Here is a 22465-nt window from a genome sequence, read left to right on the forward strand (position 1 = left end):
ACGAAAGCAGAAGCATGTCCATCGCTGCTTCAACCACCCATCGGTTCATTTTTACAGGGAATCCTGTATTTAATATGAAATTTTCTTTTTCTTAATGTAAAATTCGTCACGTATATGGCAAAAAAAAATGTGTGTTAAATCTATAATAGGCATGGAAATATACATTTTCGAATCTTTAGTTACTTTAATGGACCCGGAAGATACACCTAGTACAGTGAAACCCGTCAGAGGAACCATTTTTAAAGCATGACCCCTAAGCATATGCAATAAGTGCCTAAATGAACTTTACGCATTGTATTTGTTCCTCATTTGTTCTCCCTTATACTTAAACCTGTCCGACAATTGAACCAAATATTATTTGAAAAGCAAACTCCCGAAAAACCGCCTAAACTTTGATGCGCAAAGTAGGCCTTCTGTACGTTTATGCCAACATTTTGGGGTCTTCCCTGGGGCAAGAAAAACCAACTGCCATTGCTGGAATTGTAGGCCAATCTAAGCGCGCCAATATGGCTGTAAATGAAATAAATAAATAAATTTAAACTAATTGTATTTAGGGGTAAATAACTGTTACCTTTCCGTGGGAATGCCAGGAACCAAAAAGAGAAGCGTACCCATTAATATTGTGGCTAGGTGCATGTCTTGACTGTGGGACTGACTGATGGCGAATGCGAGTTGTTCCGGCCCCACACGAGGCCCTGGCCTGGTCTAGCCTGCCTCTGCCCCCTCTGGCCCCTCGGCTGTGCAGCCGATAAGTGAGGGTAAAGTCTGCATGCAATGCCAGGCACAAAAATGTTGATAAAACTTACATGCGACTCCTTGAGGCCTGCATGCTTGGGCAGCCAATGAAGGATGCAAAATGCATTGATTTTTAAAAGATTTTCATTATAAAGTTTACGGCAGAAACTTGAAATCCCTTATCCGAGAATTTCTCCCTTATTTATTTTTATTTTTTGTATTCCCCTAACTTATTATTTTGATGACTTTTCATTGGCTCTACTCATACACACACACGCCACACCACACACACTCTTGTGGCATTGACGTCACGGTAACGTGGCAAGCATTTTTCTCATTTGGTTTTATTTATTGGATTTGGGACTTGCTGATGCTGCATGGGGATTTCCTTGTCTCCCTCCTACTGTGCCCGTATACTCGTATATAATTAAGTTTGCCCCTTGATATATGTGTGTATGTGTGTGTGTTCACCTTTCACCTGTGCCTGCTGTCTCCCCTCGGACTGCCATCAGTCACTTCTTATGCAAATGTTGGATGGCCGTCCCAGCAGAGCCATGCGGAGGGCACAACGAAGCAACGAAGATGGAATGTCCTTCAATTTCAAGGGAAAATGAATGATCAATGCACAGTCTTGAAAGATGGCTCCGAATGTGGGCTTCTTTGGGTTAAAATCCCATTCAAAAAGCTACATTCTGGAGCTCAAAGTGCCCCCAAATACTCTGCCCTCTTCCAGAAAAACATATACGATATATATTGCGTACCAAAATAATCTTTCTGAATGATCAAAGCACAGTCTCGAAAGATGGCTCTTAATGTGGGCTTCTTTGGGTTAAAATCCCCTTCAAGAAGCTACATTTTGTAGCTCAAAGTACCCTCAAATACTCTACGCTCTTCCAGAAAAACATATACGATATATATTGCATACATTCCTCTTTTGCAATTGCTCCCAAATGTGATATTCTGTGGATCTCTGCGTGCGTTAGGGTACAAAATAAATGACAGAAACCGAAAACAGAGACAGAAACAGAAACTGAAACGTGGCGTCACGTACGTGGCTGTCTGTCTGCCTTAACATACTGCTCCAGTGCTGAAATTCAAATGCATATTGATTCTGCGGTCCATCAGCTGGCACTTCACGCTGCTGCCCAACAAGTGCCACAATCATGATGCGCATCGTGCCACCTGGAACCAAGGAACCAAAAGCAAGCTAAACATATCCCAGGAAAATAGACAAAAGCTGGGGATAAATTTACATATTCTCCTCTAGTCTTTGGGATTTCTTCCCTTCTTACCATTTCTTGTCTCGTTTTGGCCTCCTTTTGTTGGCCATTTGTGCACCTTAGTGGCATGTGGGGACGGGCTCCTAATGACACCCCATGCATGTGAATTTGGGAAAATGAAAGTCCAAGGCTCTGCCTGCCATTGAATGGAAATCAAAGCCCAAAAACCCAATGGACAAGGGGGGGATTCCGGACATTTCCTGAGGTTTTTCCAGAGTGTATCAATGTGGCTTTGGGCCTATTGTTTTTTCATGCAGGCCAGGGCTAATAATCTTCTGGCCAACAATAAACTGATTTTCTGACAGAATTTATCTTTAATTTACGAACTAAATTCCCTTTAGTGAGGTTTAACTTTGTTGCCTTTCACTTAATTGCTTTTTGAGCACTTTCCGGACTGAAAATGCGTGAATTTGTTGCTTCTCTCGAACATTCGAGGGGCAAATACCCTTTAAATCGGTTGGAAAATGGTCATTAGGTGGTGCATACATAATTCTGTGTTATTTAAGAGCTATATCCTAAGCCTTGTGGCAAAGAGGAGTCTCCCAGGAGTCTTCTTTTGGGACAGTTCTGATGGGCACAGGTGTCCTATGGCTTTGAGGGTTGATAGATTGTTGGATCATCTTTGTAATACATCGATTATTACATAAGCAGAGGCTCGAGACCTAAGATATTGAATAAAGGAAATACAGGATATTATACCCTTTTACCCAACGATTAAAGGGGCAGAACAAATTTGCATGCCACAAAAGAGCCCTAGGGCCCGAGAGCCACAGAGACAGCAACAGAGACACTAACAAAACAAAAATTTCGAATTTCCATTCCTAAATCCTGAATCCTGAATCCTAAATCCTAAATCCTGCATCCTGTATCGTGCATCGTGCGTTTCAATAAATCAAAAATCTGCTGCGATGGCAGGAGTTGCAGCATTCCAAACCGAAGCCTTCTGCCACTGCTGCCAGATCCGACTCCAGTGTCGTCTCCTGCTGCTGTTACAAGCCCCACTGCTGCACCAAATCCAGCTTTCGCAGAGTCCTTACTACTGCTCCTGCTGCTGCTGCTGCTGCTTCAGATCCTTTGCTCTCACCCCAGATTTGCCACCATTCAGTAAGAATACAAGAGAAACGCATTGGCCATGCAAACACTGCTGCTGATTGTGTAAACAGAAGTGAGAACCCTACACAGAGAAACACAGAGAGAGACAGAGAGAGAGAAGAGATGGAGGGAAAATGAGGAGAAGTGCTCTCGCTTCCAACGACAATGAAATTGAATTTCAATGCCATCCCCCTTCTGCTGCCTTGTTGTGGCGTGTGTGTCAGCCTTGGCAATAATTGTTCAGCCTCTCAGCGTGTTGCATATAAGTACTTGTGGCTGCCACAAGAGCTCACTCTCCGACTCTCCTATATTTGCCATTGCATTGTTATGGGCACCAACGCGACGGCATCTTTTTACAATACCTCTGCTCCACCAATTGTTACACCAACACCAACATCATGGAAACCATTATCGCCCAACAGCAGCGGCGGCATTGAGTGTCCCCAAGCCGCACGTCGTTCCCCCAATCTTTGGGTCCCCAATTCCCATTTGCAGTTGCCATTGCATTTGGCATACGTGTAAATCGTAAATTTCCGTACACAAAACGAATGGCAACCGCCAGGCCGGAGACAGGAGAACAACAGCAGCAGTCCTGCTGGGGGAACAAGGATCCAGTGCTCCAACACAGGGCAATACCTCAATGCGAGGACCAGCGGCGGCGACAAAACAAAAGTCGCTTCCTGGTTAATGGAATACATATCCGAGTGGACCATCATTCCTTCCCCACTCGGGATTGTCCAACATTTTGTGGCTATTTATGGGTGCAACCTTATGGTTGAAAATTGAAACCAAAAGAACAGAATGGTAGGGAGATTCAAGGCACAATTTTAATAAATATTTATGGCATTGAAATCGACAGAGGGATTCTCTAAGTAAGATATTCTATCTGTTGATACAGAAACTCTATTGTATTTCGATTTGAACAGGTGCCAGATAGGGCAGAGCCATTAAAATCTATCATATTCCTAATATATGTTCTACATTTCGGTAGAATATTGATGGGTCGTTGATCAATGAATGCCTGAACAGGACTGAAAGATCTATTCCGAAGACTTTCATTGAAATTGATCAATGTTTTAGATACTTGAATGGAAAACTCAAAAGGGTTATTCGAATTTTATTTGACTACTGGAAGACGTGCATTTTTTTCAATATACCTCATTCTTTGCTTACAAATTTCCACGGAAAACCAATTTCCCAAGAGTTTGCTCCCCCTATTCGCTCATAAATTTTGTATCGTTTTGCATATTTTGTGAGATTGGATGTTGACCAGCTGTGCGCTTTCCAGGGGGGGGTAGGGAGCGGTTAGGGAGCCCCATTCATTCTCCTGCTTGCCTCAATCCTGGCATCCGCGATTGAAGTAAGAAGGAAATGCGAGACATGGAATCTTTTATGACATCCACTGGAGTTAATGCCGTCTCCTGTGGATCTAGTGGCTGCAGGATGCTGCCTCTCATTGTCAACGGTGTATAATTTTCACACTTCAGCTGCAGATGCGAATGCGGATGCGGAGGCGGATACTGGGGATGCGAATGGAAGGAGGAAGGGCCACCGCATCATGGCTGATTTGATTGCACTGCGCTCAGGGTTCGTTGGGTTTCCTCTCTCCCCCTCTCTCGTCTTTTGTTGTCTTCGGTTGCTTTTCTTTTGCCCTCCAGCGTTTTGATTATGCAGCAGCAGCATTTTTGCATCATAATATTCATAAATATTTATGAGCCAAGTTGTCTAAACATGAAATGGACATGAAATACTGCTTCCGCCAGGGCAGCATCCATTTCGCATGCATTTAAACCAAAGCCGATATCAAATACAATCTCGGACGGGAATACAATTTCTTTGGCCAGGAGCCGCTTAGGCAAATGAAGCCCCCCCTCCCCCTATCACTGGCGAAAATTGATTGCTATTGAAATTGCATTTAAACGAACAATTTTCATACTCGAAAACATTTTTCCTGCACGCAGCAACAGTTTTTCCAACTAAAACTAGCCTCTTCGGTTATTTTGTCACTTTGTTTTCATATTAAATTTATTTTGGGCAAAAACCCCTGCTCTCTCCCCTGAAAAGATATTCGATTTTCCACCGATAAAATATGCTTTGATTTGCAGACATTTAGTTGGCCGTTAGTTTTCCCTATACCCTGCCAGAAAAAAACTTTTGACCAACAGAATGGCAATTCGATTAGTTTGGGAATAAGTTTGATTTTCTATATATTTTTCACTGCTCGCTCTCTATGATATGTCACCGCACAAAAACTTTTCCAACAACTTTGATGAAGAAAATTTTTGCGTATTATTTGGAAATGTTGAGTGCACTTTTTGAGGAAGCCCCGAGGGGGGGGACCAGACCGGCAGTGATACGATGTGACAGGCCGAATAATTGATGCCAATTAGGGCGGCAGTCTAGGGGAAGTTTTGGTCTTTAAATGGAATATTTATTATTAATTTTTGCCGGATATGCCCAAAAGTATGCAACATTTTTGAACACCAGACTATTTCCTGCAAAACTAGATTTACCCAAAAGTATGCAACGTTTTTTGACCCCGCTTTTAGACTGAATTTCCTGCCAAATACCTTCAAAATTCCGGTCTCTCTTTAAATGCCACAGTCCTCCCGTCCATTATCAAGTCAAGGCAATAAACTCCATTAATATGCAGTTCAAATCTGTGTGCGCTTGTGCCACATTGCGTATACTTGTTGGGCTGTCAGAAAGTGTTGCATACTTTCGGGCATGCCATGAAATCCAAGCTTAATATTAGCTGACGCTTGTGCGATGCATGCAGCAAGCAAACAACAAAACAGAAGCAGCAGCAGCAGCATGTTCTTGCCTCGAAATATCTTGGAATCCTTGGCCGAAGAGTTCAGTTGAGAGTTTTGTTTTCTGCAACTGTTTTTCGGGGACTGTCGGAAACTTGTCTACGCTTCTGACTGGCTTTCTGTGCAGCACAAAGCACCGAACAACAACAACAGCAGCAACAATGGTCTCATTTTCCACGCACTTCATTTGTGCCGCATGTTGCAGATTTTCTGTGGCTCAAAGTAGGAAAAGTTTTACGCAGTCGGGCAAACATAACAATGACAGCGAGCAAGGGAGTCGTGTCGGAAGAGCAATCAAAATCGCTGTCATCACTGACTTCCTGAAAGATGTACACATAAATATACATACATATATATATATATATATATATATATATATATATACGGGTATTCCTCTATAGCTATATGCATATTTTATTTAGCATGGTTATTTATCATAAATTTGACTGCACAATGCTATTGCTTTTCTTCTCCCCCCTCCCCCTCCCTCTCTGTCTCTCTGGCAAGCGTCTTGATTCATAAATTATTTCATATTTCATTTCCTTTGCGTGCTGCAACACCAACAAAAATATACAACAAAAAAAAAACAGAGGCAACAGAAAAAACAATAAATGCATGCCGTTGAGCATTGCGAGGAGGAAAAACTGTGCCACTGAGCAGAGCAGCAGGCAAATATATGCCGTTTGCCGGAACATCTATCTCTCAGTCTCTCTGTGGCCCACGGCAGTGCAATAAAATGCCTGCCTTCTGCCTCCACACCCCTCTCTGCTTTGTGGCCTCTTCTTTGGGCTTCTCTCAGTGTCCAAGCATTGGCCAAAGCAAACATAATAATAATTCCAATCTGCTTGCTACTGCAACTTTAATTTTCCCGTTTCGGAATGCTTTAATATGCCCGCCACAGAAAGCATAGAAATGGCAGGAAAATCAGGGGGAAAATATGCACAGAGGAATGTCATTTGAAAAGGGAAAACTGCAGCTGAAAGGAAGATGCCAACTGCCACAACATTTTGATTAGTTGAATGAAATATATTTAACACAATTGCAGGCCCAAATGGGTGCCTCCAAGCGTATATTTCTTGATAGCACACTTCACCACGGATACACATCTTTTATCTTTGTTTGATATTTCCCAATGATAAGATTTTGTGCAAACATCTTCTATCTCTAGAGATAAGAGTATGCGTCGGCCATATATCATGCTAATTAACTTTCTCTTTCTCTCTTTTTGTTTCTTTCAGGTAAACACATTTTGATGCCGCAACCATATATCTTCAGGGCTAAAGCTGCAGTACAGTAGTATTTTAGGGCTTCTGTTACCATTGAAAATCAATCACAAATGGAAATCCACGCCTCCAAGCCCTGTATCACATTTTTTTCCACGTTTTTCACTCCACATGTTTTTTTTTTCACATAAACAAATTAGATTTATTTCCATTGAAATTCCAGCTGTGACATTGCACTACAAAAGCTGGCGAAAAGCACTCGTAGGGATTTTGGGATTTTTTTAATTTAATGGTTTGCCAGTCCGGCAATAGATCCAAATATTATCTTTAATGCAAACACCGCCGTCGTCTCTGGTTCTCTGATATTCCTTCATGACAGTCGGTGTTAGATTTTGGACCTGTGCCGGTGGCATCAAGTACCAGACATCATAGTTGGGATTGTAGCCCAGCTTTCTTTGAACGGAATCCCTGTAAACAGATTGGCCATTAATTAGTAATCATTGTATATGGGGTCTCTGTGTGTGTATATTACGTTTGCGGATGGACTGGCACCGCCAGGAGAACTCCAATTAATATTGTGACCAAGAGCATGTCTTTAGTGGCGGGCTGACTGATTGCGAATGTCAAGTGTTCGTGCTTTTCCCCACTTCAGTATTATTTATAAGCCACACGAGGCCGTTGCCTCGCCCTCTGCCGTGTGCCGAGTGCCGAGTGCGATAAATAGGTGTGAAGTCGGAACAGAACAACAAAACAAGCAGCAGCAAAAAAAACCTGAAAGTTGCATGACATGCGGGTGGGGGTTGGGGCAGGCCCAGGGAAGGAAGCAACAGGCATTCAGAGAGGTGTTTCAGGGTATTTCTTACACGGCCAACGCTGCGTATGCTTTATATACAGCTCTCTTAGTGCCTCAAACATGTGTTTAAGGCGGAAATTCGAGTTGAAGAGCTAAAATATATATTTTTGTTGATATTTAGATCATATTTCACAGCTTTTACAGCTGTCCGAGGCTTCAATTGTACTTTCCATCAATTTTCCATGGTAATTCTTACACGGCCACCGCTGCGTATGCTTTATATACAGCTCTCTTAGTGCCTCAAACATGTGCTTGAAGCGCAAATTCGAGTTGAAGAGCTGGAATAAATATTTCTGTGGACATTTAGATCATATTTCACAGCTTTTAGAGCCGTCAGAGGCTCTGAAATACTCTACTTCCATCAATTTTGCCCAAATAGAACTCAAAACAAGTCTTCCAATATTCTTACAGCTCTATGGTGGCTGTATAAACACTACAAATAAACACATTATGAAGAGTGGAAATAACAGCAGCGACAGCCACAGCAGGAAGGGTTCTGCCTGCTTCGAATTGGGTAAATAAATAAACAAGAGGCAACAAAAATTTGGTAGCAAACTCAAACAAGGGCCAGGCAAAGACAACAAACCATGGACTAGTGTGTATCTGTGTGCAGCATATGAATGGGCAAACAATTGACGGAAAATCAACAAGAATCCACGACAACAATAAGACAATTGCAGGCATGGCACACGTTTTGTTGGGATTTTTCAACGGAATGTTTACAAATATGTGATGTGTGGGTATCCAAAATGTTTGTCTATTTGGGGCCCAAGAGGGCACACAGGTGACAAGGGGTATCTGTACTTTTGCTGGATTGAACAAAGGTACTCCAATCTTTGGGCCCCACTTAGGCGCATTTTCTTGCATTTTGTTAGTACAATATTTAGCTATGCAGCCACTCGAAAGGCCCATTCTTGTTGTCATTTGTCCAGATTTGTTGCAGGGACTTTGTGAGGAATATCATAATAATCCAAGCGTACAGCACACTGGCTCTATGCTCGAAATCCTGCTATCTTGTACGGCAGTCAACACTCATACGCTTCGTTGGACGAGTTGCTGCACGAGTCGCTTCATTGTTGGCCTGGCATATTGTTTCACATTTTGAGGCAGGGCCACACACATACACAGAGAGAAAGAAGAGCCGGAGCCGCAGCTGGAGCCGTATCATATGTATGCAAAAACCAGGAAACGTGTCTGGCACGGAACTCCACAGAAATGCCAGAGTTTTGAGATGCCAGACGATGCCGGGTTACAAATAGTTGCATATAAAGTGCTTCAAATTTAATTAAATTATAATTGGAGACTCTGTGTGCAGCTGCTGGCCAGCCGGAGCCGCCAGACAATGTGTGCGGTTCTGTTTTCAGTTTCAATTACCAACAAAATCCCAATTAAGTTACATTCAAGCGGTCAGTTATGATAGTGGCCGTCCTGCCGCACTGCTGGCAACACTCTGTCTCACTGGGCGTATGGGTAATACGTTAAGCGCTGGCCCGCCCGAGGGTCCCAACGAGGGCACAGAACGCTTAGCAGATTAGCACCGGCATTCTTTTCCTTTTTGGGGTTTTCCTTTCCGATTAAAGTGCGAAACATTTACCAAGAACAAGGCCCTGGCCGGACCGGACAATGACCGAAGGCCAAAATCACACACAAAAAAAAAATGAAATAAAGAAAACACACAAAAGGCATAAAAGCGAAAATGTTGTGACATTTCAATCAGCATTTTTCACAACACAAACAAACATAAAAGAGAAAAGAAAACGTTGAGGCAACGTTAAGGGCCTTTATAGAAAAACATTTGACCATTTTTCATGGTCGGTGCTGCCAAAACAAGTGTCAAACGAAAATTGAATTGTGGCAAAAAGATGACAAAGAAAACCTTGGAATGTTCGTATTAAATTGTGGGTATGAGTAATAACATTTTAAACAGCGGGTTTTTTGCCACATTAACTGCCGCAAAAGGGAAAACAATTATAAACACAATTTTGCGGTCGTAACCGCTAAAAAGTCGTGTTGTTTGTGGTTCAGCGTTAATTCTTGGGAATGCTATAAAAAAAAACGAGTAATATTTGTTTTCTTTGGGAAAATTGAGACATTCTTTGCAACGTATTTATTGTGGGCCAGAAAACAAGATTTCAAACAGTTCTGTGATCTGTTAAAAGAAACCCAAAGTAAAATAGGGTATAACATAACCGAAGCTTAAATCCTTAAGATTTGCCTTAAAGTAAACCAATTTAAGCTGGAAATTCCACTGACAGACAGGCAGGTAGACAGGGCTACCCTTATCCCCTGTCAGCTGAAGTGACTTGTGGTCTTTTACTGGCATTAACTTTACCTATGATTCACAGACTTCCGGTCTATAGTCTCATGTATGTAAATCCACCGAACCCTGACCTCAGATGGAAAACTTTTAGCTGGTGCTGGAAAAAAATGGCGTTTCATTTAAATTTACGCGCCAACTTGAGTACAATAAAAGCAAATATGAAACTGTTGCCCCGACACCCCCCTGCCATCCCCCTGCTACAACATTAGCCACCTCAGCAGGAACAGCCACCCTCCACCCACCACCCACCAGCAGAACAGCAAGTAAAAATGTAAAGTCCAAAAGTCCACTTAACAAGAAAATTGTTTCCATGAGCTTCCTTTTTTCCTGCCTGCCCTATGCATTAAAACCATTTCCAGGCAGGCCCTCGCTTATTATTAGCTTTCACAGTGTGGGTGTGCGTGGGTGGTGTCCGCGTGTGTGTATGTGTGTGTGTGTCCATACAAAATACTTTGCACATTTTTATGACTGTGACAGTGCGACCAGAGCACCCACTCCTGGACTCTACCGCCAGCCAGCCATGACCAGGGCCCCTTTCTTGGTTTTCCCATTTCCCCATTATGTCACACCCCCACCCCCTTCCCCCACACTCACACTAAGAGGAAACCCAAACAATTTTCCCAAGAGTTTATGAGCGTGAAAAAATGTTTACTGGTTAGAGCTTGAAAAAGCGCAAGAATTTTTTTTTTTCCATCACTTTTTTGTTGCAAAATAAAGTCGCCATTTTTATGCAAAGAGAGAGAACAAAATAGTAATTAAAAATAGTTGCCGCAGAGCAAGAGTCAAGCATTTTCATTGGGGGGGGGGGGAAATCTTTAAAGCCAGAAGCAGGAGGAAAGGATTTAAGCATTAAAATGTCTCTCTTCAAATGATTTTCCTGTTTTAAATACTTTTCTATATTCTCCAATAAGGTGGCACGTTTTGCCTATGAAAAAATACCAACAAAAAGTCACAAAAATATGAGGCATTGGATTTATTTTGTTTTATCATTCGTTTCAGTTCATTTACTTCCGAAATCACAAAACTCGTTACCCAAAAAGATGGAGTCCAAGACTCATTTTGTGTTTGTGGTTTGGATTTTTGGGTATTTCCTTTCGCATTAGGGGGGAGCATTCCCCCGTATTTTACCAGCCAAGACCAGGACCATTCACCCATCCTCCCAGCCAAGACCAGGACCATTCACCCATCCTCCAGACCAAAACCAGGACCATTTACCACATCCTCATCAGTTGCGCTTCATTGTGTTTTATTTGCTGGCGCTGTTATCGCATGTTAACACTTCATGTGAAATCCTAGTCCGCCAGTCACAGTCCTGATGTCCTTCCTCATCATCATTGGAATGACCTTTGTATACATATATACATATATATATCTGTATCTGTATGTATGGCAAAGACCACGCTTAGTTAGTTTTTGCCACACGCTTTGCGTGCAAAATGTCAAAATATATTTTACTCGAATTTATGGTGGAGCCAGAGCCAGCACTAGAGGAGCTCCTTTTTCGTATATGCATGTGGGATTTGTGCCTTGTCTTTGGCTATTTTTAGGGATTTACACGCTTATCACCCACAAACACACGCACACACACAGACACAGACACTCGAGTGTTCTGGCCAAAATGAAAATATTATGCTACATTTCATTAAAGGAGAGCCACGACAGACCTCATCCCGAGCTGCCTCGAATGCTTTACAGCCACTTAAAATAGATTAGCTTTCAACGTTTCGGGTTCTCGAAAAAAAACGTGGAACCCAAAACAAGAAGGAAAGAAAGTGTAGTTTTTTTTTTAGTGAAATTTTAGATACACTTTGAAAGGCTTGAGGCAGAAGATTTCAATTAAATTTTGTCTACAAATGTTTGATTTTTTGTAGGAATTTCTATAGAAAAAACTACTATTTAATTCTTGTACTCTGCAGCCATAAAATGTAGCAAGTACCCCCTTAAATATCTCCTAAATAAAGGGACTAATTTTCAATCACTTTCTGCCTTTCAAACATCCATAAAAACTCTCAATACCCACCGAAAGTGTATACAAATAGACAGCGAAAGAACAGAAAATAATATATGACAAGACCATAACTCTTGTGGGTCCTTTGGAGGGGGAAAGGAACTCTCCGGCTCTTTAATGGAAAATCCATTGAAAAACATAAGCAACTGTCGAATGATTTAAGGCTTGAAATCACAAATAGTTAGGCGTGACAGGTCGCCAAAATGGCAACAGTTCAAAAACCCCCAAGACCCCACGCCGCCAGCTGACAATTTGATAAATGAAATGACAAAACATTTCAACGCCCAGCCACACATTTCATCAGTGTCCAATCCCAAAGGAAATGCGGAAAATATCAATGGGATGAGGAAATTACTGGTGGCAGGCCATCATAAAAGAGAGAGAGAGAGAGAGAGAGAGAAATCCATCTTCAATCAGAGAGAAATTTCTCTTTGGAAGAGGGGGGAGGACGTGTGAGTCCCAAAGCGATTAAGAGCTCGAAAGCGAAAGAAGAGGTCCTCTCAATTGGGATCTCGTTTCAGTTGATAGCCAATCCCAAAGCTGTAGCCCTGGCCTGGCCCATATTTCATTTCATTCGTCTTCAGGCTGCCTTCTTTTAGAGGGGCCCCCCGCCCCCAACAAAAGGCCAAACTAAATATGCTCTTTCACTCCATGTGGCCCCATCAGGACAATCTGTGTCCTGCTGTTACGTCTGCTCCTATTTATTGTGCCTCCACACACAGAAAAAAAGGGCAGAAAAATATTAGCTGCCTCTCAATCGTTCAACTAGGCAAAGACCCTCCAAAGACCTCCAAAGGGGGGGCACAAAAAATGGTTTGTTTATGCAAATTTTCAATGGTTTTTGCTCTTCAAAAAAAAGATGAACGAGAGCGCCTTTTTCTTTTGCTTTTAAGCGAATTGCCTGTAAAACAGAGTTCTCAATGGAGTTGACAGCCTATTTATGAGAGGCAGGGAGAACTATGAGATAGAGGCCAGTAATTGAAATGATTCCACGATTCAGTGGAGCTTCTTTCGAGTGGAAAATCCTTCAGGTAAGCAGCCAATGAAATATCTATACCGCCTGCCATGGACACACGGAAATTCTGGCATCCCAAAAATATCATAAGTTATGCATTTTCATTGGGAAATTTTACTGGCATTTACCCTGGAATTTTCAGCTACATATTTGTTTAAAGCGATAATCAAATGCAGAACGCCAGCCTCATTTATCACCTGTACGAGTATGTGTGTGGGTGTGTGTGTGTGTGCCAGCCAGTGTTGGGTAATTTTGTATATTTCCGGACTCGAGCGGCAAAGGCTTGAAGCCTCTTTGTTTGTGTACAGAATGGAATTCTGAACAGCCAGGCTCTTTTTTCCCCACTCCCACTCTGTATCGGTATCTGTGTGTGTGTGTATCCTGTCTGGCTGTCTTTGTATTTGTGTGTTTTTTCGACGACCAGTTGACCATTAGAATGGCCGGCCACAGGCAGGACAGGTCCTGTGCCATCATCAAAAGCGGATGCCCCTTAACATTTATAACTGCCCGCAATGACAGCATTCTGCAAAACCATTAAATGCAGCTGAATGTTGCCTCTTGATTGTACTTTTTCGGTGCCTTAAATAGATGGCAATATTTGCATAGAGCCCACTCCACAATGACTTCTCTGCCACAGTAAATATTGTAATAACAAATACAGTTTTATGATTTTGATGAATGATGAGAGATGAAAATATTGTGGTCGACAGTCAAGTAGGGGTTTTATGGTTTTGCTAAAGTTTTTCCACAGTTAAAGGCACATTTATGAAGTAGTTCTACAACTATCATAAAAAAGTGCATGCTGTAATAATTCTGAAGTTTTTGATAGCTGAAAGTCTCGGTTTTAATGGTGGAATACCATAAGAGCTATAAATATTTCAGAGAGTGTGGAATGGGTTTAGTGATAGAGTTCTTTAGGTATATACAGCTTTATTATTAAATTTACTTATAAATCACACTGAAAAAGGAACATTTTAAAAGGCTAAAATATAGTTTTAAAAGAGACTTGTGAAAGGTCTTCTTCCCCTACCCTACAGGGATCTTTTAGGTATTTTTCGCCTTCCTACCATTATCCACCATTTTTAAACGGTATTTGAGTATTTTTATATAAGAAATATCCCATATAAAATGTAAACATAATCAACTAAGCTTTAATTGAGCCAAATATTGAATATTCCGCCCATTCGAAAGTGCTGATTGGTGCTATAGACGCTCAAATTCAAACATGAGTAAAATGCTTTGTGTTGCACTTCGAGAAAAGAGCCACTACTTGAAAGATGCAGGAGTAAGATTCAAAGCTAAAGTCCTGAAGTCCTTTCCCACATTCAATTCATGCTTCCAAATGCCATCGTTTGCAGGCAAATGGTTTGCCGGATGAGCGAGTATAAAATATATTAAATTAGTAGGAAATATAATCTATAGATGACAATATTTAATTGAAATGTGATATACATTTATTTTAAATACGAAAAATATTTAAATGACAGGGAAAAATCCTTGATTTTTACAATGTCCACAGCAGGATTAAATTATTAAAATTTCAGTGGGTTTAATTGGCTCCTCTTCGAATGCCCATAACTTTCTAGTACTGAAAGTTAGCACAAATACGCAATACAGAGTAAATATTGGCATTAAACTTTGCGCACTCGGCTCTTAGCTGTTACATATACGATATAACTCTACATAGATCCTTGACTAATTGCCCCAGACGCAGCGAAACGATTCGATTTGCCTGAAAACTTTCAAGTCTTGGGCCAAAGTTTTGCCTGGCAGACACATTCACACATTCCCCCATGCCGGGTCTGCAAATAACTTTAAGTCTGTGCCAGCCAGTGTTGCTGCTCCTTCTGCTGGGATGTGCCGCCTATGCTGCCCCTCAGATCCAGTTCATATCCAGGACTCGTGCGGCAGCCTGCGGAGAGAACGAGGAGATGTCCTGCCTGCCCTGCCAGCAGCCCAGCTGCACAGTGCCCAACTATGATACGGACTGCTCCAGGGACGTTATCTGCCAGCTGGGATGCGGCTGCAAGTCTGGATATGTGCGGCACGATCACACAGATCGCTGTGTGTCCATCTACGAATGCAAAAACTTTCAGTGGATCTCACAAGACCCCATCAGGGCAAAGCGACTCGGGGCTCTGAAGCGTAAACTTCGTGTCGGCAGCTGGGGACGGGGCCGACCCCTCCGCCAGTTTCCTGAATATAGAAAACTGTGAAATTTTAGTTTTATTTGTAATTTGCTTGGCATTTCGGATTGTTCTAACCAGTTGCCAGCGAAGCGTTCACCATGTCAGCCGTCTTTCAGTTTTCACTCTTTTCGATTCTCTTGATTTCGATTTCTATTTGGAGCTCGCTGGTCCCCAGCCTCTGGGCGGAGGAATTCGATTATGCAGAGCTAAAGGAGAAAACCAGTAAGTGCAGCGCCTATATGGAACTTTAATTCTATCATTTTATGTGGTCTTCCCTGTAGTTTGCATTGACGATGGCATGGGCCACAAGATGTGCTACTAGGCTTCGGAATTAATTGAAAATTTGTATGTCCTTAATAAGAAATAAACGGAATTGGGGTACTGCTTTCACAATCTCTGGGCTATTCCATTTTATGACGCCACACGGAATTCTTTTTTTGGCAAACAAAAGTTTTATTGTTGATTTTCGCTGTACTCGAAATTTACGGCGTCCCGACCCCAATCTTGGGAGTACCTTCTTCATGCTTCTGTGGATGGAGTTCATAAAGCATACAATCTTAAATCTGTGCACACAGACCACATAAATATTAATTTAGTCGCTGTTACTTGCGGGTGTTTTACTTTCGGTTTATTCCCGTAACATTTGTCATTTTGTTTGCCTGTACTTTGGTTTTATGAATGGAAATTATGGCTCTCTGCTTTCAGGTTTTTTTTATTGGCAGGTTTTGTTTACGTTTCACTTAAATGAGTTTTTTGTGGTTCCTTTTTTTATGGATTGTCAGGTTTAGGGATGGGCATAAACAGTTTGTAGGGTGACTAAATGGAGCTCTATTCTACCCCAAAGAACACCCTCGGTTGGAGATATATCTCCCCTCCTCTCTCCCTAGAGCAGACAATTGTTTTAAGCTTAATCCAACAGTCAATGAAATTCACATACACATCCGTTTATTCCACTAAATTAGTTAATTTCCCATTAAATTTTATATACACATCTCCCTCTGGAACCCCCTTTATGCTATGTTTAATTCAGTGAATATTTGTGCAGCTTCATCAATTATTTGCATATTTTATGAATTTCCATCAAATGCGATACCCCGTCTGTCCCCGCCCACCGCCCCAAAAGTATGCAACACATTTTTGCATTTCCGCTTTAGCAAAATCAAATTTTAATACTTCCGCCGGAGGCTTTCCCCTGCGCCCATGTGCGCATAAATATCTAACGAATTTAGCACAAAATAATGATTATTATTATTATATTATTACAGCACAATGGCCACACGCTGACCAGCGGCAGCGGCGGCATGAAAAGCAATTAAATTGCCGGCAAAGTGCTCTCTTACACATACACGGCAAATTGTTGTTATATATTTTTTTTTATTGTTTGCCATCTGCTCGCCATTTGGGAGCTTCATTTTAGTTGCAGTGCCGCCGCTGAAGCAACGAAAATAAAATTAAATTACCCATTAGTGGGTGGATTTTCGCCTCATATTTTTTGTTCTTTGTTTTTTTTTTGCCAGACACCAAATTGTATTTAATGCGTGTGTTTACGTGCACCATATAAATTTATTATGTTTTAATTTATTGTCGCTCTCCCTCTCGCCGTTTGTCTCTTTGTGGAAAAGTACTGTACATTTTAAAGCCCCATTTAGAGCACTTAAAGTGCCACCTAACTGACTTAAGAACAGAACACTAAACAACTTGACAACAATATATATCAGAAACAAATAAATCGAACTTGCCCCCGGGTGCCACTAAGGGGATTAAGGTAAAGAGCTTCGGGACAGGACGGGACAGGATACGGCTGTGCCAGCGAGATTTTTCTTACACTTTTTTTTCCCTGCTGATAATCGAATTGGTTCGCTGTTGTGGCTTCTCTCTTGCCGCCTGGACACAATAAATTCAAAACTTTTGCACTCCCTTCGGTCTTGTGCAGCTCTTTGGGGCCTTACACTGAGAGAAAAGGATGAAGAATAAGCCAGGCCAAGGACTTCCTTTGCTGTAATTTCTGGTGTAATGACTTTAATGTAATTTTAAAGCCTTGTTTGAGATCTAATTTATTTTCAAGTTGGCAAAAATCTCAAAAACTCAGTGTAACATTTTTTCATTTCTCGTTTTTCTGGCCATTTAAATGGCCAACTTTTATGGAAACAAGCTTACACGCATTTCTGCACACCCCACACACAGGGACGGGCACACGCACAAGTTGTCGGTCCGAAAAGACTTCAAGATAAGAGTAGGATTGGGGTGGGGTTGGGGTTTTCATGGCAACCCCCCTGGTGTTCTTAATTTCTTATGGCCAACAACCATTCCGCCCGCCTGCCAATTGTTTAATGAGCTGAGTTTCTGCCTGAGTTTTCTGCTCTGTTCTGTTTCGGTTCTCCTTCTGCTGCTCCTCTTGTTGCGTGTTTTGCTCATTTGGTCTTCGGCTAAGCAGCGGAAATTGTCAGATAAGAGAAAATTCTCACAAAGTTGCTCATTTTAATCGAGAAACTTTTTGTCTAGTTTGATTGCTCAGAGAACAGAAACTATATGTATTCGAGAGAGCCGCCTTGCTGACTTGCGGACAGCTGAGGTCTTGTTTTATCTTTTCATTGACGCTCGGTTGTCAGGAAAATTCATAAATAATGATAACACCATCCACAGGAAAATGTTGCTGTGCCCCATGGCCCCTGGCCCTGGCCTGGCCTGGGGAAACTTATTCTAATTAGAAAGTTATGCGTGGCAGCAGCACAAGTTTTGTGTATTGGCAATTTTTGAATATTTCTGCGGGGGCCGCCGGCCCATCACAAAATAACCACAGCTGCTGGTAACTTATAAGACAGGCAGGGCAGATGTTGGAGGATTTTCTAGCGGTTTACAAAAGTTAACAAAAGATGACAGAACTATCCTCAAATGTTTACCCAATAAGCTATCCTTTCATGGTCATCTGAACTGAACTTCTTCAGCAGCATATGTTGCAATCACTTTATTGAAAAGGCGTGGGTTGTTCGGTTCAATATAAGAGGGGGGTTTGATAAGTACTTGGTGGCAGTATCGCCAAATAGATTTACTATCGTATAGTTCATTCTTTCGGACGGCTACTGGTGAAAGTTCAGCCGAATCGGACTCGTAGGACCCATCTGAAAAATACGTTTTCCCGAGGTCTGCAAAGTAGGCCTCCGCGGCGGGTATGACCTCCTCATTCGACTCAAATTTCTGTCCGGCGAGTGACTTTTTCACTATAAATAAATAAAAATAAATATTTTAAAATCTTAGAAATAAAAATTAGTCAATCTGGAGTATTCCACCGTATATGTGGCACCGGTGCCAAAGGGTGTCAAAGTGGAACAGCCCTTTTTTCTTCGCCAAATGATACGGTTTTTTCTGCAACTCAGCGTCGAATCGGTCCAATGATTCGGTACAGTAGAGCCATCGTGTGATCGTTTTGCCCGTCTCCAAGTAGTCGATGTAGATCACACCTTGTCGTTGTGGCCATCACCTTTCCGGCCGATAAGACAGTCTTTGCCTTCTTCGGAGCACGTTCGCCGGGGAAAGTCCACTGTTTCAACTGTTCCTTAGTTTCTGGTCACAAAACTACACAGAAACTCCTCCGGATTGCGCTTAAACAGCATCAAACGTTGCTCTGAAGTGGTCTCACGATTGAACTTCTTCTCCTTATATGGTTTATTGCGATGGTTTATAGCATATCGAACGATTGCGAAAGGTGTGAGGATTTGAAAGCGATAGAGTACAAGATCGATTCAAGACTGTGTTGGATTGAAGGTCTATTCGAAGGCGATAGACGAGGTGCAAGAAGTGATTGCTAGATTAAGACTGAAATCAAGTGCAGGCGGGCCGCATTGCCAGTGCCCTAATGCAAGCGAGGCTTCGACAAGAGCACGACAGATCCAGATACCGAGAGTGGAGCGAGAGCGAGAGTGGTGCGTGAGCGAGAGCGGGAGCGAGTGCGAAGGAAAAAAAGAAAGACGCGAGATGAAGACAAGAGAGAGCGGCTGCATGGGCGGCTGCCGTCGGCGAGAATATAACATAAATATACATACATAAGTTCATACATACATACATATGTATGTATTTCAATTTTGAATTATTGAGCTGCTTAACCCAGCAGAGATCTTAGGAATTAAAGGTTTTTAAGATAAGTCCAAATGAAACTAGAAGCACTTCAAGAATCACTAATTGGACTTTAAGCAGAACAACCATATATTCCGGTGAGACAAGTGGGAAAAATACTTTCCAGTTGGCTTTCCCTCTAGACAATATCCGGATAGTTTTTCCGTTTACCACAAACCAATTTCCCTGCTTTTAAATTGAGTGGCCAGCCGAAAAGATGCCTGCCCTTTAATTGACTTGCCAGCCGAAAAGTATGCTACAAGATTAATCAACTTTCTTATACAAGGAACTACCCACCATAACAGAAATCTCCATTACCTGCTCTGCTCTGCTCTGCTCTGCCCAAACATATTTATGGCCAGTTAATATTGAAATTCTTCAACTTAATTGTTGTGAGTGCAGTGAAAGGGGGATAAAAGCTGGTTCTCGATATTAATAAGCGTTGAGTACGTGCGTGCCATAAATAAAAGTGCACATTCCGACGGGTAAATAGAGTGAGACACGGTGTAAAAAAAAAACAAGAAGCAACCTGGCGAGAGATGAGATGAGATGATGGGGAAAATGGCGATAAATGGAGGAGTTTTCCAGTAGTTGGCGTTGCCGCCCACCTGTGTCGTGTGCAAAAATATGCATTTAATCCCGATGTGCATTTAATTAATGCTGAACGTAAATACTCTCCCACAAAAAGGGAGAGAGGCTTGGGCCTTTTTTTTGTGTTGTAAATTTGCAGCCAATAAATTCAATTTAAGGCCCAACGGCGACAGCGAAAATGAAAAATTCAATTACATTCACACCACTCAGGGGATCATTACGATGCAATGCCCTTCAGATCACATATATATATACAGGAAGGGTATATCTGATGGATTGCAGCATGTATTCCATTGATTTAACGCCTGACAGTACAGGGCATATTCATAGTCGACCAACCATTGCCTGCCATCCACTTTAATGTTTGCTCTTTGCTCTCTCTTTGTAACCGCAGGTATGCGCCCTATCCAAACGCGCCGTGATACTCCAGTCCTCGGATATCCTTGCCTATAATGAGCTCCCACTCCATCAGGCCAATAGCATTACCAACAACAATGCCAACAGCAACAATTTGGGAGCGCTGGGCGGCATTACGGCCATGGCCTCGAGGGCATCTGCATCCGCACCGCAGAACATCATCGCCAATGCCGGACTGAGCTACGAGGATGTGCTCAACGATGATTTCCAGTTCGATATGGATGGCCACGATGTGATGGTCTTTCTGCACATCCAGAAAACGGGCGGCACCTCTTTTGGCCGCCATTTGGTCCGGGATTTGGACCTAAAAGTGAGTCTGAAAGCCTCTAATCTGTGGCCCCCCCTTCCATTAACCTTATTTTCCCGTGTCCCGTAGCGACCCTGCGAGTGTCAGCGACAGAGAAAACGCTGCTATTGCTTCCGGCCGCATCGGAACGAGAACTGGCTCTTCTCGCGCTACTCCACGGGCTGGAAGTGCGGCCTCCACGCCGACTGGACCGAGCTGACGAGCTGCGTGGACGTGGAGCTGGACAAGAACGAGGGCGAGACGGCCAAGCGTCGGTACTTTTACATATCGCTGCTCCGTGAGCCCATCTCCCGCTACATGTCCGAGTACCGCCATGTGCGGCGCGGCGCCACCTGGAAGGGATCGCGGCACTGGTGCCTGGGGCGACAGGCCTCCGCCGCTGAGCTGCCAGCCTGCTACAAGGGCAAGGACTGGCTGGACGTGGACCTCGATCAGTTTGCCGGCTGCGAGTCGAATCTGGCGGCCAATCGGCAGACCCGCATGCTCGCGGATCTGGCCCTGGTCGGCTGCTACAACAAGTCCTCGATGCCAGCCCACGAACGGGATCGGGTGATGCTGGCCAGCGCCAAGCGCAATTTGGCTGCCATGGCCTATTTTGGACTGACTGAATATCAAAAGGTTGCCCCATCACACGCAGATCTCTGAGCCGAAGTTTAACGTTGAATACACTCTCCTTTTCCAGATGTCCCAATATATATTTGAGGAGACCTTTAACCTGCGCTTTGCCATACCCTTTGAGCAGCATAACACTACCATTTCGGCGACAGCCGTATCCAATCTGCGAGCGGACCAGAAGCGTCGCATCGAGAAGCTCAACGGTCTGGACATAGAGCTGTATGTCTTTGCCAAGAATTTGCTGTTTCAACGGTGAGTGCCATAAATCAGAGAGGATTTAACATAATTGGCTTATGTGCCGCTAGTATAACCCTTTAGCCCTAGCCTATGTATGTCCTTCTCCTTCTGTAGTCTGTAGACGTAGTTACAACACGTTTTTCTGGTCATGAAACCTGAACATCAGAACATCAGTCCGGTTCTTTCTGCGCATCGGACTCCTTTTGTATCCCAAGAGGGTGCCAGGAGAACCCTTTGACATGGACGGTTCTTTGCCTTTGTGTTGACATCGGTTCAGCCAAAGGTTAGGGAAATTGAATGGATCCCATGGTGGTGCCATCATTAGATCGCATTACTTTTTAGCGGCATTGCCATGAACATCGGTTATGCACGAGCAGGCCTGGGAAAATGATCTTGCAGAAGGTAGCAACACCTTCTTCAATAAAGGGAAAATCATCATTAGGCCAGAACATCATTTATATTACTTTTGGGTCTTTTGTTCAAAGACCGTATTATTGTAAAAGTGTTTTGGGTTTCAGGAAGAAGTTCCAGAACTTAAATTCTGTTTTATTCCAAGTTTAAGGAAAGTCTATCAAAATCCCCTTAGGGATGGATCCTGACTTCCTTTCGTCTGTCTCCTGCACAGCTGTGTGTGTTTGTGTGTGTGTCCCACCCAGAATT

At 42.8% G+C, this 22465-nt stretch overlaps 3 protein-coding genes and 1 long non-coding RNA gene across 6 annotated transcripts in view; 2 read left to right on the forward strand and 2 right to left on the reverse strand.

The window, feature by feature from the left end:
• The window catches only part of LOC108155945 (heparan-sulfate 6-O-sulfotransferase 2), a 104324-nt gene that overhangs the window by 75367 nt on the left and 6492 nt on the right, over positions 1-22465 (forward strand). For both annotated transcript variants that reach the window (XM_033388441.1, XM_017287110.2), the window contains exons 3-5: positions 20624-20956; positions 21023-21571; positions 21636-21820. In XM_033388441.1, coding sequence (XP_033244332.1) covers positions 20624-20956; positions 21023-21571; positions 21636-21820 — 1067 coding nt within the window. The remainder of the gene's footprint in view (positions 1-20623; positions 20957-21022; positions 21572-21635; positions 21821-22465) is intronic.
• LOC108155950 lies at positions 280-681 on the reverse strand. The gene is made up of 2 exons (XR_001775078.2): positions 572-681; positions 280-510 (listed from the first exon to the last, which is right to left on the reverse strand). It is a non-coding gene; the product is annotated as an uncharacterized LOC108155950 (long non-coding RNA).
• Positions 7318-7787, reverse strand: LOC108155949. Its single transcript, XM_017287113.2, has 2 exons — positions 7676-7787; positions 7318-7611 (listed from the first exon to the last, which is right to left on the reverse strand). Exons 1-2 carry the CDS (start codon positions 7732-7734, stop codon positions 7425-7427), a joined length of 246 nt encoding a protein of 81 aa, XP_017142602.1. The 5' UTR covers positions 7735-7787; the 3' UTR covers positions 7318-7424.
• On the forward strand, positions 14889-15921 carry LOC108155946. 2 transcript variants are annotated; one of them, XR_001775077.2, is made up of 2 exons: positions 14889-15750; positions 15810-15921. XR_001775077.2 is itself a non-coding variant. In XM_017287111.2 (2 exons), exons 1-2 carry the CDS (start codon positions 15627-15629, stop codon positions 15848-15850), a joined length of 165 nt encoding a protein of 54 aa, XP_017142600.1. In that variant the 5' UTR covers positions 15588-15626; the 3' UTR covers positions 15851-15921. The 2 variants fall into 2 exon arrangements, 1 of the variants encoding a protein (XP_017142600.1); XM_017287111.2 differs by having other exon boundaries at positions 15588-15750.

Source organism: Drosophila miranda, chromosome 2 (genome assembly GCF_003369915.1).
Source record: "Drosophila miranda strain MSH22 chromosome 2, D.miranda_PacBio2.1, whole genome shotgun sequence".
Taxonomy (NCBI): domain Eukaryota; kingdom Metazoa; phylum Arthropoda; class Insecta; order Diptera; family Drosophilidae; genus Drosophila; species Drosophila miranda.

What these genes read in the sequence shown, in the direction of transcription:
- LOC108155946 (XM_017287111.2), top strand. Translation starts at nt 15,627, where the DNA reads ATGTCAGCCGTCTTTCAGTTTTCACTCTTTTCGATTCTCTTGATTTCG. An exon ending in AGAGCTAAAGGAGAAAACCA is followed by an intron (nt 15,751 to 15,809) that starts GTAAGTGCAGCG and finishes TCTTCCCTGTAG; the next exon opens with TTTGCATTGACGATGGCATG.
- LOC108155949 (XM_017287113.2), bottom strand. Translation starts at nt 7,734, where the DNA reads ATGCTCTTGGTCACAATATTAATTGGAGTTCTCCTGGCGGTGCCAGTC. An exon ending in GTGCCAGTCCATCCGCAAAC is followed by an intron (nt 7,612 to 7,675) that starts GTAATATACACA and finishes ATCTGTTTACAG; the next exon opens with GGATTCCGTTCAAAGAAAGC.